The sequence below is a fragment of the Sebastes umbrosus genome, chromosome 22, assembly GCF_015220745.1.
Source record: "Sebastes umbrosus isolate fSebUmb1 chromosome 22, fSebUmb1.pri, whole genome shotgun sequence".
Taxonomy (NCBI): Eukaryota; Metazoa; Chordata; class Actinopteri; order Perciformes; family Sebastidae; genus Sebastes; species Sebastes umbrosus.
This window is the reverse complement of record NC_051290.1, coordinates 5,398,493-5,416,123: the sequence shown is the minus strand read 5'-3', so window position 1 is coordinate 5,416,123 and position 17,631 is coordinate 5,398,493. Positions and strand designations below refer to the sequence as shown.

The window sequence follows — 17,631 nt, the reverse complement described above, 5'->3', positions numbered from 1 at the left end:
TGTCAGCAAAACACCTCATGGAGCCAGCGCCAGGTGCTTCATTGATATGTGGTTTGGAGCCAGTCACTGTTTTGGCCTCACACTTGTGGCATTATGATCTTGACTTTAACCCCCTGAGACCCGCCTGCGATCCTGACCAACTTATATATATATATATATATATATATATAAATAACGCTCCAAATTGAGGCTGTTTGAGGAAAAATTAGCATGGCATTTCTGCATACTGGGGTCCCTAAACAGTCCTGGAATTACATAAATTGGGTATCACTGTAAAGCTGAGACTCTTGTGGATCCAATTAGCCCAACTGTATTCATGTGTGATGATGTTAGTCCCCATAGGAGACATTTCATTGTAATGAGAACATTTTTTTTAAACTTGACCTCACTGTATAAAATGACCTGTGGTGACCTCTAGGATAATCACAGCCTCATGAAACTTTACAGCCACAAACTAGAGACCTAGAACATTCAGAGGATGGATGGCTTTCCTAGCTAGATTGACAATAAGGGGGTTTCTGAGCAGTTTACACAACAGAAATGCTCGCCATCCAATCGCTGAAAAATGCAGAATTCTTGCAGAAATCTCCAAAATGTCGAAAGTTTTTGATCCCAAATCACAGCATGGCTTTTTCTATGGTGTTCCTCAAGGTCTTGGTGTCTTAATGTGGTATTTTGGAGGGATTATTGATCATTTTGATAAATTCTCGAGCCGTAAAAAATTATTACATTCAGCACCACATCTGTGTAACAAATGGCATCAACCCAAAAATTGCCGCAACAACTTATGAGACATAATAGAGCATGGGGATGGACATCATATACTTCTATCACAATGTTCTAAGCCCTTATGCACACTCAGAATTTATTCTAATTAATTCATTTTTATTTCTGATTTATGACATGACACACAGTGCTGAGCTGCATCTCAAATTAATCTTCAGGTTCCCAGCTTTCAGATGATGTTCACCACTTCTATGTGACATCTACTGTTGACCTGCTATCTCCCTCTAAAGACCCCCTGTACGTCCCTAAAAAAGACACAAACGGGTCTATTGTGGGTCTCAGAGGGTTAAGCCAAATTCTGTAAGTTAAAGTTCCCCTTCTAGAGTAATACTCGTGATCTCAGCGAGCTGTTCATCAACCTTCGACCCCTTTAACCCGCCCTACGAGACGAGTGTGTGACAGTGGACTTGCATCCCAAACTTCCCCGTGCTTTACCTCAAGTGTAGTTGTTAATGCGTGTCACACTTTACCCCAACAAGCTAATAGGTCCCTCGTTGCACTTTTACCACCTTCTGCCCAGAGCTTTTTGTTGCTTAGCTAGCCCGGGCCAGAGCAGCCTATATATCTCTCGCCCCCCCATTGTTAATGGTATTATGGCCAAATGGCTCCTGCTACGTGTGCAGCAGTGGCTCTTGCTCTCCTGCGGCCCGTTGCAGCCAAGTCAAATAAATATTACATGGACCTTATTCTAAAGGGTAGCCAATCCCATTCATTTGTTCTGCGCTAGACTCCTCTAACTTTTACGACCTTACATCAGCCAGCCGGCTCTGCTGCTGCTCTGTTGCACTTTGTTCCTCAGTTTTTACTTCTTCTCTTGGGTTCTTTTTCCCCTTCGCTTTTTCATCTTCATCCGTTTTCATATCCACCCCCCCATCCCCTCTTTCCTCCTATCTATCTTTATATCAGCTTTAACTTCTCTGCTGGCAACTTTTCTTCCTCTCTTTGCAGCAATATAGCTTTTCCTTTATATTTACTTCACACACTGTGTGATCAAAAGTCCCTCTATCCAATTTCATGTGGCTGAAGACAAAAAGCCCGTGAAAAAAAACAATATAATAAAAAAAGTCACAAGAGTAAATGGGAAAACAATTCTCCAGTGGGCCATGTGTGTTTTCTCGCCATCAATTGATGGGACTTTTTTTTTTTTTCATCTAGACTACATAATTTCACACACAACTGGGGAAGTGGGCAATCCTATTTGGCCAGGCTGTACTATATCATCCAGTCAAGCACCCGGTGTAATACACTCAGCCGGCCAACCAGTCAGGAAAGAGCCACCGTCCCTCGGAAGTGGGATTTTCTAATATTAGATCTGTAATAAACAAATCATCAGTGCTAATGATGTAAGAAAGCCATTGTGTCTGGATGTCACATTTCTTTATTCACCAGCCACAGTGTCCCCTTTCTCCCCTCCAGAGCTGCCCAAAAGCGCAGAGAGTGCAGAAGGTGGCTTAATGGAAGTGACTCGTCTCCTCCGGCTTTCTGCTATTTCAGTCTGCCCTGCTGCTGATGAGGTGGAAGTCTCCCCTCATTACGTTGTTGTTTACAGAGTCCTCCGTCTCCACTCTTATCACTGATCACCTCGGTAATGCTTTATAATAACCATTTATAAATGATAAATGTATACTTAATCAAACTTAGTTAGTAGTAATTTTACTGTTAACAAACAATGAAATGAAAATTAATAATGTTTACTAGATATTAGCAATTCTATAATTTATGTTATTGTATGATTAATTTGTGTAATGTGAAATAATTAGTTTATAAATTATCAGCAGTGTAACATAATTGGGATTGGCCAACAGCGCAAACACAAGTGCACGCTTGTGCGCATACACGCACGTACACAAACAACCACTCCAGACAATTGCTATTCCACCATGGAGAGGCTCCCCATGCAACTCCCATACTGCAAACCAGCCGTAGATCAGCACCACGGACAGCAGCCGGAGTGCCACATTTAGCAACGCTAATTTAACAGCCTGAACCTGGACTCAGCAGCCAAATGTTCACACAGGCACAGATTTCAGAAGGTGCACATTTTCCAACATATGAGACGTAACAATTACAGTGCTATAGATTTAAATCCCTGATCCCACTCCATAATAAGAAAAGGAAACCAGTACTCTACTCCCCCATTAGAAGTTTATCCTACAGGTCTTGTGCTCCGCAAAGTCATTACCAACACTGCTTAAGAACCATGTCCTTTATTTATTGGAATGCCCTGGCCATAATGAACGCAGCGTGACGTCACACGCCGTTTTGAGCTGAACTTTTGTCAGACAGCCAGCTGTTTCTATGAAATGGCCTCAATGGACCAGGAGCGGCTGATTGGTGAAGTTAAAATGAGGAGTTAACTATACGATACCTCCTCATTTCACTACAAAAACCTTAATAAGGTGGCATTTGTTAACAGTAAAATAACTATTAACTAAGTTTAATATCAATTTATCATTTATAAATGATGGTTATTATAAAGTGTATCTTGGTGCCATGGCACTGTGCGCTGTGCACGCCCATAACTGGCAGCCCTTCATTTCAGCTTCTGAAGCCACCTGAGGGATGATTTATACGTTGTTGTCACATCCCATACCTCTCACATACGTCTATTATCGAACCTTTAAACAAACTTTGACACAGCTATTAACCACCGCCTTGACTTTCGCCGTGAATCAACTCATCACGGCGCATTGAAAGAGGAATTCACGACGGCCGTTTTAATCAACGTCTCCCCTGCTGTCACTCCCTCACGCTGACAATTTGTTCTAATGTTGATGTAAACAGGCTCTGTCATTGGCAGGATATAAATAGCCTATTCCCCACTTTGAAAAGACACTTATGGAAATATGGCTCTAATAAGCGTTCCCGCAAACCCATATGCATCAAACTGCCTTCAGTGGCGGAGGCAAGAGTTGCGAGTGGATAGGGTGATGGAGCGTCTGGCCTCACCCATCAGGAGAGCCCTTTATGTGCTAAACTGAGAACACAACGTCATATAGCGTTTGTAACGCAGCAACTCCAGCCGTCATTGGCTGCCTCTTCTAATCTACTTCCTCAACTGGTTGCGACTTATTTGTCCCAGCGCCTTTGATGACATCCCGCTGCAACACTTTGAGCTTTTGAGAAGACATTCGATTTTACAGTCTGTCAGGCCGGATATTTGATTCCTTTCATTTCCAGTGTACTGGGAGAATCCATGGTGTGAATGTGTTCCGCAAACACGCAGGTTTTCTCCACTAGCACTGTCACCTACTGCGTATGAACTATGTGTGTGTGTGTGTGTGGGTGCATGAGTAGGCACGCACGGCATTCCCGCTGTGCCGTTTGTGATTTGGTTTCCCCCCCCACCCCACTGCAGGCAAAGGACCCGAGACGCTGTTCGCGGGGCAGAAGCTGAACGACAACGAGTGGCACACGGTGAAGGTGGTGCGAAGGGGCAAGAGCCTGCAGCTGTCTGTGGATAACGTCACAGTAGAAGGTCAGTTGTGTTTACTACACGGAGGGATTCATGTGGGGTCAACGAGACCACAGTGACGGTCACAAATCCACATGCATCACTCCACAATAACAGTCCACCCACAGATAGTCAACTGGTTTGTCATTTGTCATTAACACGACTCATTTCAATGTGTAAAATAGCTAATTATAATGCTAATGAGTCAGACATGGAGGCGGCATAAGGTTTGTTAATTTATTATTAAACTGATATTTAGGTAGGAGTTACAAGTGGTATGAGCTAAAAGAATATATTTGCAAATAATTCTAAGATTAGTATGTTTCATTTAAAGCTGGAGTAGGCAGATTGGAGCAAATGTGATTTAAAAAAGTTATTTTTTATAAAACGGTCACTATTCAGTGACGGTGGTGAATGAAACTTTTTCAATAGGCCTTGGATCAGTTGAGGAAATACCAAGCACCGCCCACCAGCTGGAGCAAACTTTCTCATTTTACAGCTAAACAGTACACTACAAGATGTTTCTGACAACATTTACCAAAGAAATAGGCATTAGAGTAACCAGAAATTAATGAATATTTGATCAGCGCTGCCTCGTTGGACAGTTTGATCAGAGTTTGTGAGTGTTTGACAGCTGCCTCCGTTGAATGAACAGCCGATAGGAACGCTCTCTCTCTGAAATGACCTGTGATTGGCCAAAGTCTCCCATCACAGGCTATATATTTTAAAGCCTGAAAACAGAGCCATGAGGAGGAGCAGAAGTCTAGTTATCTGTCAGAACACTTGAATTTCAATATGCTGGAAGGTTATTTGGGGATTTCCGCCCTATGATGCCAACATATTCTGCCTACTGCAGGTTTAAAAGGCTAGAAATGGTGAACAAGATAGTTGCATTCCCAGAAAACCCATCCAGATATATAAAGAGCTGAAAGGATTATGTATATGTAACTTGGCACCAAAGAGAAATGAAAGCGGGGAGATGTTTTTCAAGCATATACCGACTGAGAGTGAGCAGCTGTGTACAAAGTACGGAGGTACAGGTTCTGCCAACTTCTAAGAAAATAGCAGGGGAAGGATGAAAGGTCAAGAGACGAGGTGGAGTCACGGGGACTCACAGTATTGTGGCCTCAGGTGAAAGGATGCCAGGGCAAAGGATGAGGTGAGGAAAAGGTTGGAGCTAGATGAAGGAAAAGAGAGTGGGCACGCTGAGGCCAGAAGCAAGGAGTGACCCTGTGAAGTTCTGACTGGTTCGCAAACTGGTTCATGGGAGAGAAGAGAGAGGAAGTGCCCAGGGAGTCGGCGCAGCGCTGGCCGGGCTTCAGCGGGGAAGGCATTTTAATCGGCAGCTTGCCAAGCTCATTACTCCACATCTCCCAGTAAACACAATATAAACCGTGGCATGAAGAGCGGTAACAAGAGATTTTCTGCAATGTTATGCTTATATAATTTCTTTCACAGCAGGTTAGACCAAATAGACTCAACTTGTGTGAACCTATACAATATGCTGTGCACACACATTGCTTTAGCGAGCAACTGAAATCAATTTAAGATCTAATAAGCATCGTAAAGGTACCGTATAATATGTGCTTCTCACTAAATTACTATAGCATATACATTAAATTACAGTACTGATGCATTGCTTTACAGTTAAATGCATTATATTGCATTTTAATATTTCCATGATTATATTAAATCTGATGTGCATTTCCCACAGAAAGTATGAATCTCTAGAAATGTAATGTATGGTGCTCATTAAATGCTTAGAATGGCCCTTTCACAGTGTTGCAATGTGACATCAACATTTTCCCAGGATGCCTTATGCTGCCTAAAGGAGGACATTGCAATGGATGTGTTACCTTTTTGTTCTCCGAGTTAATGCTGTTTTATCTCCACCGTTTCAGGCCAGATGACCGGTGCCCACACGCGTCTCGAGTTCCACAACATCGAGACGGGCATCATGACGGAGCGCCGCTTCATATCCGTGGTGCCTTCCAACTTCATCGGCCACCTCCAGGGCCTGACCTTCAACGGGTTGCCCTACCTAGACCAGTGCAAAAATGGCGACATCTCCTACTGCGAACTGAACGCCCGCTTTGGCATGCGCCACATCATCGCAGATCCGGTGACGTTTCGAACGAAAGGCAGCTACTTAGCGTTAGCTACTTTGCAAGCTTACGCCTCCATGCACCTCTTCTTTCAGTTTAAAACCACCACGCCTGACGGCCTGATGCTCTTCAACTCGGGAGACGGGAGTGACTTCATTGTCGTGGAACTAGTGAAGGGGTGAGTCCCATTTGATTTCACTTCACTGATTAACAAGAGAAGTTAAAGATGCTAATAGTAGCATTTTATTTCCCCCCAAAAAAACTCTATTGTGACCGTCACAAAAGATATGATGACAATAAATACATTTTAAGAGCGGCTGTCAAAGTTAACACACTAACATCCCGTTAACGCAAATTTGTTTTAATGCCTCTAATTTCTTTAGCGCATAAAAAAAAAAGAAAATTATATTGGTACCCACGAGTCTCCCCTTTACAGACATGCCCACTTTATCGCGATTAAATATTTGAATCAATTGACAGCCCTGATTTTAAGTCATTTCTCAGTTGGGCTTTTACTTATTCTCCAATCTGCTATTGACAGAAAACATGAAAGCCTAAGTTTTTTTCTTGTGCTGAAGGTCAAGCACCATGCTTTGTTTTGTGCTGTAAAGCATTCTCACTTTCTTTTGTGCTGTAAAGCAATTTAACTTTGTTTTGTGCTGTGAAGCAATAACACTTTGTTTTCATGTTGTAAAGCAATACCCTGTTGTTTTGTGCTGTAAAGCAATATCACCTTGTTTTGTGCTGTAGAGCAATATCACTTTGTTTTGTGCTGTAAATCAATATCACCTTGTTTTGTGCTGTAAATCAATATCACCTTGTTTTGTGCTGTAAAGCAATATCATCTTGTTTTGTGCTGTAAAGCAATATCATCTTGTTTTGTGCTGTAAAGCAATATCACCTTGTTTTGTGCTGTAAAGCAATATCACTTTGTTTTGTGCTCTAGAGCAATATCACTTTTCAAGGTGACCCAGCCCATTTCCTACTAAATCTAACCCAATTGTGACTGTGAAATACAGTGAGGAGTCTGGTGAAATGTCACCTCACAATTCAAGAAAAGGGTCCTGAACTCTACTTCTTTTAAAATGCATGTTCTTGGCAACAAAAGAAAATATAAACTCTATCTTTTTTTTCTTAAAGTTAACACAGATCAGTGAGTCATTTAATGCTGCTATGAATCAGGGTTGGATGGATGAAAGTGACGTTAGTGCAAGTAATCGTAATCAATTGTCTTAAAAGCACCTCCTGCTAGGAAACAGAAAGTAGAGAAATACCCATGTCTGTGTTTCTTGGGTGTTTATTTTCCAATCCATTAACTGATAACTGGTAATGCATAACTGTGAGCACAATGTGTTTCTCTGACCGGCAAAGTATTTGGCAAATCTTCTCTGAGCTAGAAGCTAGCACAAACCAGAAATAAACTGCTTGGAATTGTGAATTGTATCACCCTAAAAGCTGTTCATAATTAGAGTATCAAAAAGAGGCTTTTGCTTGTGTATCTCTCTTCCTCTTGTGCTCTATAGTCAGCACTGTTACAACACAAAAGCCTGAGCTGCCTCTGCCACACAAAGACAAGAGGCTACATAAAGGAATTGGAATAGAGGTAGAAAAAAAAAAGCACATACCTTGAATGAAACAGCCACAATAGCCTTAACCCAAAACACAAAAGACAGCCATATTTGTGTGAAGGGGGGAACTGTGCTACCTCGTCTGCCTTTGGGAGAACACGGGTTTTTAAACAAAAACAGGTTTTTATGTTTACATGTCAAACCACTGAGTAAAAAACACAAACCCCGGGCTTATCATGTGCAGCCACATAAACTGGTAATATTATTTACTCCAACAATTTATTCTTAGATAGAGAACAGAATGGAGACAAAGTAGGAGATTACTACACAGAAAATACTCATTGTCTTCTAACTAGTACTGTTGATTGTCCCCATTTCCAGAAATGATTTTGTGTTGACGTCATGATCTGCCTCCACTTAATGTTCCGCCCACAAAATACTTTATCATATTGACTATGACTAAAGGGGTCTATTGCTTTTGATTCGTAATAATAACCGCACACCCACACGCTCCGATATCTTTCTTCACAGATACGTCCACTACGTCTTTGACCTTGGCAACGGGCCGTCGCTCATGAAGGGCAACTCGGACAAGCCGCTCAACGACAACCAGTGGCACAACGTGGTGGTGTCCCGGGACGCCAACAACGTGCATACGCTCAAGATCGACTCGCGCACCGTTACACAGCACTCCAATGGAGCCCGCAACCTGGACCTCAAAGGTAAGAGCAGCTTTCAGTGATACATTATTCCCTCAAAAAAACATTACCACTGACAGGAGATAACTATTCCAGTGTCATCCTTGGTCTGCCGCTTAAGTGTTGTTGGCAGGTGGCCACGAACACATGCCAGCTCAAATCCATCTAAATCAGACCCACTGTCAGGATCATTTTTAGAATAGGTCCAATGTACATCCATTGGTTTATTTAGTCTCTCTGTTTTTACTTAAATGGACTGAATGTAAGAATCTCTCTCTTCTGCTCTGCTGCTCACTCGTTTTCTCACACACTCGCCGCAGCTCACTCTCTCTTGCTTCACCACTCACTTCCCACGTACCCACACACTCCCACAACACTAGTTTTCCCCCGAACGTTGGTCACATTTCTGTTTTGCAAGACTGCCTTCACTAGATAAAAAATTGTGTTGGAGTCTGTGTTGTGGTGGGGGCTGGTCGTTTGTTTGCGTTTGCGTACTCCATTAACTAGCTATGGTTGCACACTGTTAGACCTGAAGGCACTCGCAAGCGCCCATGACGTCACAACTGTTGGATTTTCCTGGAAAAACGGGGCTGGGTTTTTCACAATAAAAGCAGTCTACAGGCTGTTAGTGGAAACCCAGAAAGTCGGAAGGTGCATTTTTTTTAGGTTAGGTTACAACCTGTTCACACATTGGCAATAAAAAACGATTAAAACACATTTATATGTATTTAAATAATTGACAAAACCACAGTTGTCATAACAAATATCATAATTATCATTGCTGACACGGAGCATGAATCTACCTTGGTATTTGTGTATGGTATAATTAACAATTTACAAAAAAATACTTTGCATGTGCTTGCTTGAACATGTGCACTGTTTTTTTTTTTTGTGTTTTGTTTTCCCTGAAACATTGGACATTTCAGTGCAAGGGCCCAGGATAAACAGAGCAAACTAAATGATGCTGCCAAGTGCAAATGTGCTCGCCAAACAAGAGTGGACAGGGGTGAAATAAAACTTAACAAAAGCCTGGCAGCATCTGTGCTAGCCCATCCTCTTCACCTTGAAAGATGACCCCCCCTCTTCCAGCAGATGGTTGGCTTTACAGGAACAGGCCAATATAAGAGCAATATCCTTTACCAATTGGTATCCCAATATGACCTAAATCCAACATAGCAGACCAAGGTGAAAAAAGAAGGATCACACCAGAAACAATAACAGCTTATCACTTCATCCTTCTGTGCTTTGCTCTTTTTTTTTTGTTTTCATTTGTTTCCACCGTCACATTGGGCACGCTTGATTTTTAGCCGCAGTATGATGACTATCTTCTGATGGAGACACCTTTACTTCTTTGACTCCCTCCTTTGTGAATCATCTTGAAATAATAGCCGTGGTCGCGAGGCACTTACATGTGAATAGGTATCTCTGGAAGCTCGGGTAATTGTAAGCTTTAGACCTCAGCGGTTCGGTGTTCTGATGTGTTATTTGGATGCTTGAGAGTGGCTGCTTGTGAAGCGGAACATTGACAGCAGTAGAATAAAAGTAGAAAGAGAATACTTGGAAGAAAGACCCTAGGATGTTGATAGTGGACAGCGTGGACGGATGGTACCAATGCTAAACTCGTTGAAGTGTCTGTATTAATGTTAAGAATAGCTCTAGATGATTCACTTTGATTTTGCCTGTCATGTTCCAGAGTTTGGCGTGCTCTTGAGGCTACTGCTGGTTGTTGTGTAAGACACATTAGAAGTCAGGGTGAGCCCCCGGGGCCACTGAAGGATGTGAGGAGTCAAAAGATCAAAAGGGGCCCCGAGCATTTTTGGGAAGACGTGATTTCTTGGTGGATTTTTTTTTTCTTCAGTTTTGTCCTTTGGGGTATGCATAGTGCAATTAAAAATAATAATCATAAAGGGGGGGTTTATAGAGTAGTGGCACTATGCCAGTGTCCTTACGCTGGGTTACAGACAAGGGTGTTGAACAAGCTTTCACAAGCAGGAGACACAGGGAATGAAGAGTGTCAAATTAGATACAGTGGTTGTAGCAGCGAGACATGTAATTAGCAGTCTGGTCTCACTGAATATCATGGTGAAAATGCAGATAAAGAGCATCAAGCACATGTTAGATTACGTTATATGCTCTGGTGGAGGAATATACTGTAATTGTCACATTATTTGTATGCTCATTTCACAAGACTGCGATGTCAATAGAGGTATCAGTAATTAATATATATGAATGAATGCTGAATGAAGGTTTTTGAATACAGTGAGCTGCAGGGTAATAAGTATTCATTACACATTGTGATTGCACTCTTTGCAGCATATCTACTCTGCTGATCTCTTACAGTAAATTAAGTAATTGATGTCTTATTAGGAAGGTTTCCTTTTTGATCAGTTGCTTTTGTCTGTGTGGCAAAGACTGCAGTCAATCAACTCTGGGAGGTTTTTAAAGGGGTAGTTTGGATTTTTTGAAGTGGGGTTGTATGAGGTACTTATCCATAGTGAGGGTGTTACCTACAGTAGATGGCGGTCAGCACGCCCCTAGTTTAGAGGAACAGACCAGTATGGGAGCAAAGCAATGCACTGCTGTGGACGGGGGCAGCAGCAAAACAGATTTTAGACACCTAAAAAAATCAATATTGGTTTAAATGTACATACGTAGGCTACGTACCTTGCCGTCAGCCATAATGCTGATCTCGAGGCTTCAAAACCTTAGTCCACAAACCAAAAGGTGACGTCACGTTGACTACCTCCACTTCCTATACACAGTCTATGTTCCCACGTCGTCAAATACAAATGCTTTACCAACGCTCCACGTTCTCGTGCCACTTCTGGTTGCAAAAAAACAAGATGGCCAAAATGCTAAACTCAAGGCTTCAAAACTGTAGTCCACAAACCAATGGTTGACGTCACGGTGTCTATGATAGGGTTTGGACTATGTCGTGATGGGTTTGCGTCTTGCGCCTGGACCATTATCCCACTTCAACTCCGTCTTCAAACTGCCGCCTGCAAACATGTTGAACTGCGTCCTTTCTAATCAAGCACAAGTGCTTCATAACAACACCCCAACACAGAAGAGATACACACCCTCAGCTGCCATTATAGCTCACAAGATGTAAACATAATCTGTTTTCCCATTATTGGGACAAGCAGTGTTCTCCAAGCAGTGCAACTGGTGTTGCCTCACTCTGCTTGAGTGATTAATAGACAATTGCACCTCCTTTCTTATAAAACACCACCAACCAAGCGTGCACCGACAAGATCCCTCAGCTGTCCGCCACAGAGCCATGCAGCGACAATAGCCACATTTGCATATGCAATAGTACAGACGCACCAGTGAATGATTTGTCTCACAAATGAAACAGAAGGCTGTTTTGCCTTTTCAGTGCCCAATCAACACAGTATACATGGCTGGGGAGTAACTCTCCATCTGTGTTATTAATCTGTGAGCCACTGTTTAAAAACTTCTTTATTTTCATGGGTCCTTTTCTTTATCTGAACAGCTCTCGCCTGCAGGGGATGGAGGCTGAGGCAGCTCAGTGCTAGTGGGGAAAATAATAGTTGTGAATCTTGCTTCAGAGGAATTTAGCGGGGAGAATATGTCTCTATTCTCAATTCCCACATCTAATTGGGCATTCAAACCGTGCTCTGTAGGGCCCTGCCACAATATCATACACCGCTCTAACACTGTAGCTCCATAAGCAACAGACCTAAACGTGTCTACGTAAAAAAATTACTCGCTTACACACAAATGCATGAACATATGTTCCATTAAACATGATAGGCAGAACGGAGTGTACCACGCACCCTTTTTTTGGCTGTTCAGCAGTCGCACATAAAGCTTTGCAAATCAACACAGAAGGAATAGCAACAATAAGCCATTTCTCGCAATCTCTTTGCTCTGTTTTAACACCATATCTGCCTTCATTTCAAAGGAAAAAAACCCAATTTTCCAAGCGTTATCTGTGTAATTGCCCAGAGAAAATGGGGAAAATGGGTTTTGTGCTCTCCGTCTTCCTTCTCTTTGTTTTTGGACAGGCAAAAAAAAATCTTCAAGGCATCCCTCTTTGTCAGCTAAAGTATGGTGAGGGAACAACACAGTCCCCGAGGACAGCACTGAGTGGATCTAATTCTGTATAGTGATGTCAGTCTCAGAAGAAGACATGTTGAACATATACAGAGGATATGGCTTCATCATAGTGTTGACAACCTGCAGAATACACTGATAGCAAGTTATTGCCATGAAATATCCTTGTTGATTGTACAGTGCAACACAGTTTAAAAAGATCCGCATCAAATATTTCAGAGAAGCTTTGCAATACGATGGTAAAACATGATAATACAGGAAAATCCTTTAGGAAAAAGATCATTAATCCTCATAAGCTGAAGCTATTTAGGGGGATTTTTACATCTTGGAATGTATTCATTTGGATATAGAAAGTATGATACACAGGAGCAGCAGATAATGACTGCAACCGTATGCAGACCTTACACCGAAGACATATTTCCAATGTTGGAATAAAATCACAAGAGTTTTGCTTGAGTTGCGGCACGCTCCCGTGATCTCCATCGTTTAGTGTAAGGTGGTCATAAAACTCATTACAAGCATTGTCAACAACCAATAGGTGCGCCCTCTCCAGCACCAAACAGGAAGCAGCAAACGGGGTAGAAAGTAAACATGGAGAAACTGGTGGTGGTGAACTGAATTGCTGTCCACTTCTTTCTCAACAGTTTTTCTTCTTGTAAATGTCCACCAGGAGCAGGACGTAACATCATCTCATTTGCAAAATATTATAGTCAGACTTCAGTCTTTTCAAAGTCTTTTCAAAGTCTCCTAGTGTATGGTAGGCATTAGTCGTAGCTGACTAAAACTATTGTTCAGTGTTATGCTGGAAAAGAAATGGAGGGAGAGCGTGTTCCTTTGGTCCATATATGTATGTTTCACCAGCATAATACATCATTATCAATCTAGGACTGCTTGTTCAGGTCAATTTGTTCTCACTTCGGTCAGAAGACATTTCTTTGGACGCTCCGTTACTTACAGGACGGTATGAGTGGGGCTTCTTCTATTCAAACCGTCACAGGCGAAATAAAAAGAAGATGTACAAAACAGTGTTTTTAAAGCTCGGAATAAGAATGCCAAACTAAACCATGTCACATTTCCTCAAAAATCCACTGATTCTATTCATAGAATAATCTAATTTGTCCATATCTAGTAATATTCAGCATGATATTATGTCTGTTATAGACTGGTGAGCGATCCTGACCTTCAGCAAATGCATACATCATTCGTCAGAGGCAGCAAAGAAAAATAATCTAATGTAAAGTATCTGTCTTATTGGAATCTCAGCTGCAGACTTTTATACCTCCGTGCTGGCAGGCTGGAGGCATTATGTTTTCGGGTTGTCTGTACATACGTATATGCGTGGAGGGAATTTCTTCAAATTTGGCACAAACGTCTACTTGGACTCAAGGATGAACTGATTTGATTTTGGTGGTCAAAGGTCACTGTGACCTCACGTCCGGCCCATTCTTGTGATATCTCAGGAATGCCTTGAGCAAATTTATTCAAATTTGGCACAAACGTCTACTTGGACTCAAGGATGAACTGATTTGATTTTGGTGGTCGGAGGTCACTGTGACCTCACGTCCGGCCCATTTTCATGATATCTCAAGAACGCCTTGAGCGAACTTATTCAAATTTGGCATAAATGTCCACTTGGATTCAAAGATGAACTGATTTGATTTTGGTGGTCAAAGGTCAATGTTACCTCACGTCTGGTCCATTCTTGTGATATCTCTGGAACGCCTTGGACGAATTTCTTCAAATTTGCTACGAACAATGAACTGATAGGAATTTGGTGGTCAAAGGTCACTGTGACCTCACGTCCGGCCCATTCTCGTGATATCTCAGGAACACCTTGAGCAAATTTCTTCAGATTTGGCCCAAATGTCCACTTAGACTCAAGGATGAACTGACAAAACACATTTTAGACCATAACTCAAGAATTCATATGCTAATTATGACAATTTCACACAAATGGATTACAGGATAAAATTATGAATTGGTGACATCTTGGATGTAACTGCAACTTCACTGGTTGGCGGAAGCATACAACCGTGAGGCAGTAATTCTAGTTTTATTTTGGGGATTTTATGACTGCCTAAGATGTTCACTAATCGGGGTTATCAGTTAACAACACCCCTCCCAAGGCGCTACTTTGCTTCATTAAAAATGTAGTTAATTATCAGTAAATAAATTCAGAAGCGAACAGGGGATTTCCTTCATCTCATCACCATCTCTGCAGGAAAGTGTCAAACAGCCTGGTGTTTGATGCTTCATATTGTGAGGACTGCTTTGTCTGTTTCAGTAGTACTTTTTGATATTTTGCCACAGGGACCTGATGGGGCATTAGTTTCATTCTTTCTCACTCATGGTGTGAAATGTTTCAACTCTTAACCACAGTGTAATACAATATTTTTCTCAACGTGTTTTACGCTTGCCAGGTGTAGTATTTTGACATCAGTAATTACGGTGTTTGTTTCGAGGCTTCAGTATAATTACCAGAAATAAACAAGACCGTCACAGAAGACAAGCAGCCTCCTCTAGGGAAGGTAGCAGGAACAATTAGCAGCATACACTTTGTGACAGGAAGCAATAGGGTTTATATGATACGTCTTCATTTGGAGGAACGCCCGCACCACTCATACCACTCGGGGTGAACAGAAGCCAGTTGTCTCCATTTGTTTATGCTAATCATGCCAAGGTATCACAATTAATTTAACAATGATATATTGATCATTAATTCATTACACATAGCACCTTAAACCAAGGACAATTCATGTTAATTAGAGAATGTCCTCTGACTAAAGCCATTGAGAATATGTGTCCTTGGCTCTATCCTCTGACACATTTTATCAATTGGCAGCACTACCATAGTATAGTACTTAGTGTCTTAGAGTTCACACTATTAATCATTGTTGCATTTCTAATATAGCAACAAAACCGTCATGTGCAGAACTTATAGCGGCATTACAGATTAAAATCTCAGATATGTTGTTTTCTAACTTTTGGGAAGAATTATTTATGTTGAAAATCAGTGATTGATCTCTTCTACGCCACAACTGTAACATGCAAATTCTTAACACTGGAAAAATAGATTATTAGTCAAGCAAACAAAACAGAACACTGCATGCTTTAGCAGCCGCCTGGTGTTGCACTGCTGTTCAGTTTGCATCTCGTAAAGTTGATGCAAACCGTGTTGGTCATGGAGAAGAGGAAGTAAACACACACATCCATTGCCCTGAGGGGAATACCCTACTTTACTATGCAAAGAACATGACAATGTCAAAGATATTAATGTCATTCTGGAATACAATGATGGTAAATAACAACAACAGTAGCGTGAATCTAATGAAGTGTTTTTCAGGTTACGGAAATGCAGGGAGGAATAATTTGCCCTGCAATATTCCTGTCCCTTCCTTTTGAGGATGCTTCCTAATGAGGTACACTTGCATAGAATTGTAAAGAGATGGCATTGAATATGTTCCATTTTTCAACTAAAGGCAGAACAAATTGAAACACAATATGGAGGAGAGATTTGGCAAGGGAGAGAGAGAGAGGAGGAGACAAAGACAAACAGGTACATACTTTTTAACGAGCTCTGCTCTTGCCAGCGGTGAAATTTGAGATTAGCTGTTTGATCACCCAACATTATTTCTCTCTTCTTCTTCTTTCCGGTTAATATCAGTGTCTGACAAACCAAGCTAAACTAGTCCTAGCTCATCTAATCCTGTACACTCCCCAAGTGCTGAAGCTCTAGATTACACAGTAGACAGTACAGGCCGTCCCAGGGGAAACCAATTCAAGCCAAATGCTTCCTGGATTTCATTTTTAAGTTTTTTAGTTGCGCAAATGTAAAAGGTCAGAAGATGATCAGTGCTGCTTATTGTACACAACATTGACCATGTTTACATGCACACTAATATTCCACCATTAATCATTATATGACAATATTCTGAATTTGATACGGGTCTTGTAAGTAGCATATTCTGTCTGGTTATTCTGAATTAGGTCTTATTCCAAATGGAGCATTGTCCGATTGAAACATCTGGGATTTGCCGATGTTAATCGGGTTTTGAGAGCATTCTTTTACAGCACACTCTTTTTACCGCAGTTTGCGACACACGGCCTCTTGCCAGTTTAACGGCCAGCTCTGTGCGTTGTACACAAACCAATCTCGGCACCTATCGGCTATCGGTCTGACGACGGATATTCCTCTGGGGGCCAGGTTCTATATCTCTGGGGTTCCAGTGTAGCCAGCAGATATCAAGGCCAATACTTCCTTTTTTCTGCACTGCTCATTGTTTACAGTGTGTTTAGCAACAACTACTTAGTTATACTGCACACATGCAAGAGTGTCCCAAGACAAATATGATTAGTGTGTTGTCATTGTGAGGTTCACATTTACTTTGCTGGCAAACACTGTAAAATATTAGCATTAATATGAAGGCATTTGGTGAAATGTACCTCTGCAAACACAAGAGTGTTGTACAAGCACAACAGGGATTCCTTAGAGAGAAATAACACAGAGCGGAAGCCTTTTATTTAAGGCACATTTATGCAAATACTTTCTGAGGGAACATAATGCCTTTGCAGTAAAAGCATTGTAGAGGTACATATATTCAACCTGCCTAGCACCTGCAGAGTCGGTAAACAGTGGAGCAGCTGTGGGTTAAGTGTCTTGGCCAAAGGCAGCTCACTAGAGTGTACTGTACACGTCTATAACTCACATCACAAGTGTACTATCCCCATTTCCTCGTTGAAAACAGAGATTTGTTAGGTTTACAGAACTTTTTTATCTCCCTCTTTACCAGCTATTTATCTTCAAACACAATTGGTTGACACTCCAGACGTAAATATCCTTAGGCATATCTGGCCTCCTGACTCTGTTATGATGACCAGACTGTTCTGGGAGTAGGCACATGTGATCAGTGACATCTTAGTGAATTTATGTGTTTACGCGG

The 17,631-nt window shown here is 41.6% G+C and overlaps 1 protein-coding gene across 14 annotated transcripts in view; it reads left to right on the top strand.

The window, feature by feature from the left end:
- nrxn2b (neurexin 2b) overlaps positions 1-17,631 on the top strand; it is a 794,249-nt gene that overhangs the window by 402,867 nt on the left and 373,751 nt on the right. For all 14 annotated transcript variants that reach the window (XM_037758116.1, XM_037758114.1, XM_037758111.1 and 11 more), the window contains 3 exons: positions 4,145-4,264; positions 6,142-6,523; positions 8,445-8,635. In XM_037758116.1, coding sequence (XP_037614044.1) covers positions 4,145-4,264; positions 6,142-6,523; positions 8,445-8,635 — 693 coding nt within the window. The remainder of the gene's footprint in view (positions 1-4,144; positions 4,265-6,141; positions 6,524-8,444; positions 8,636-17,631) is intronic.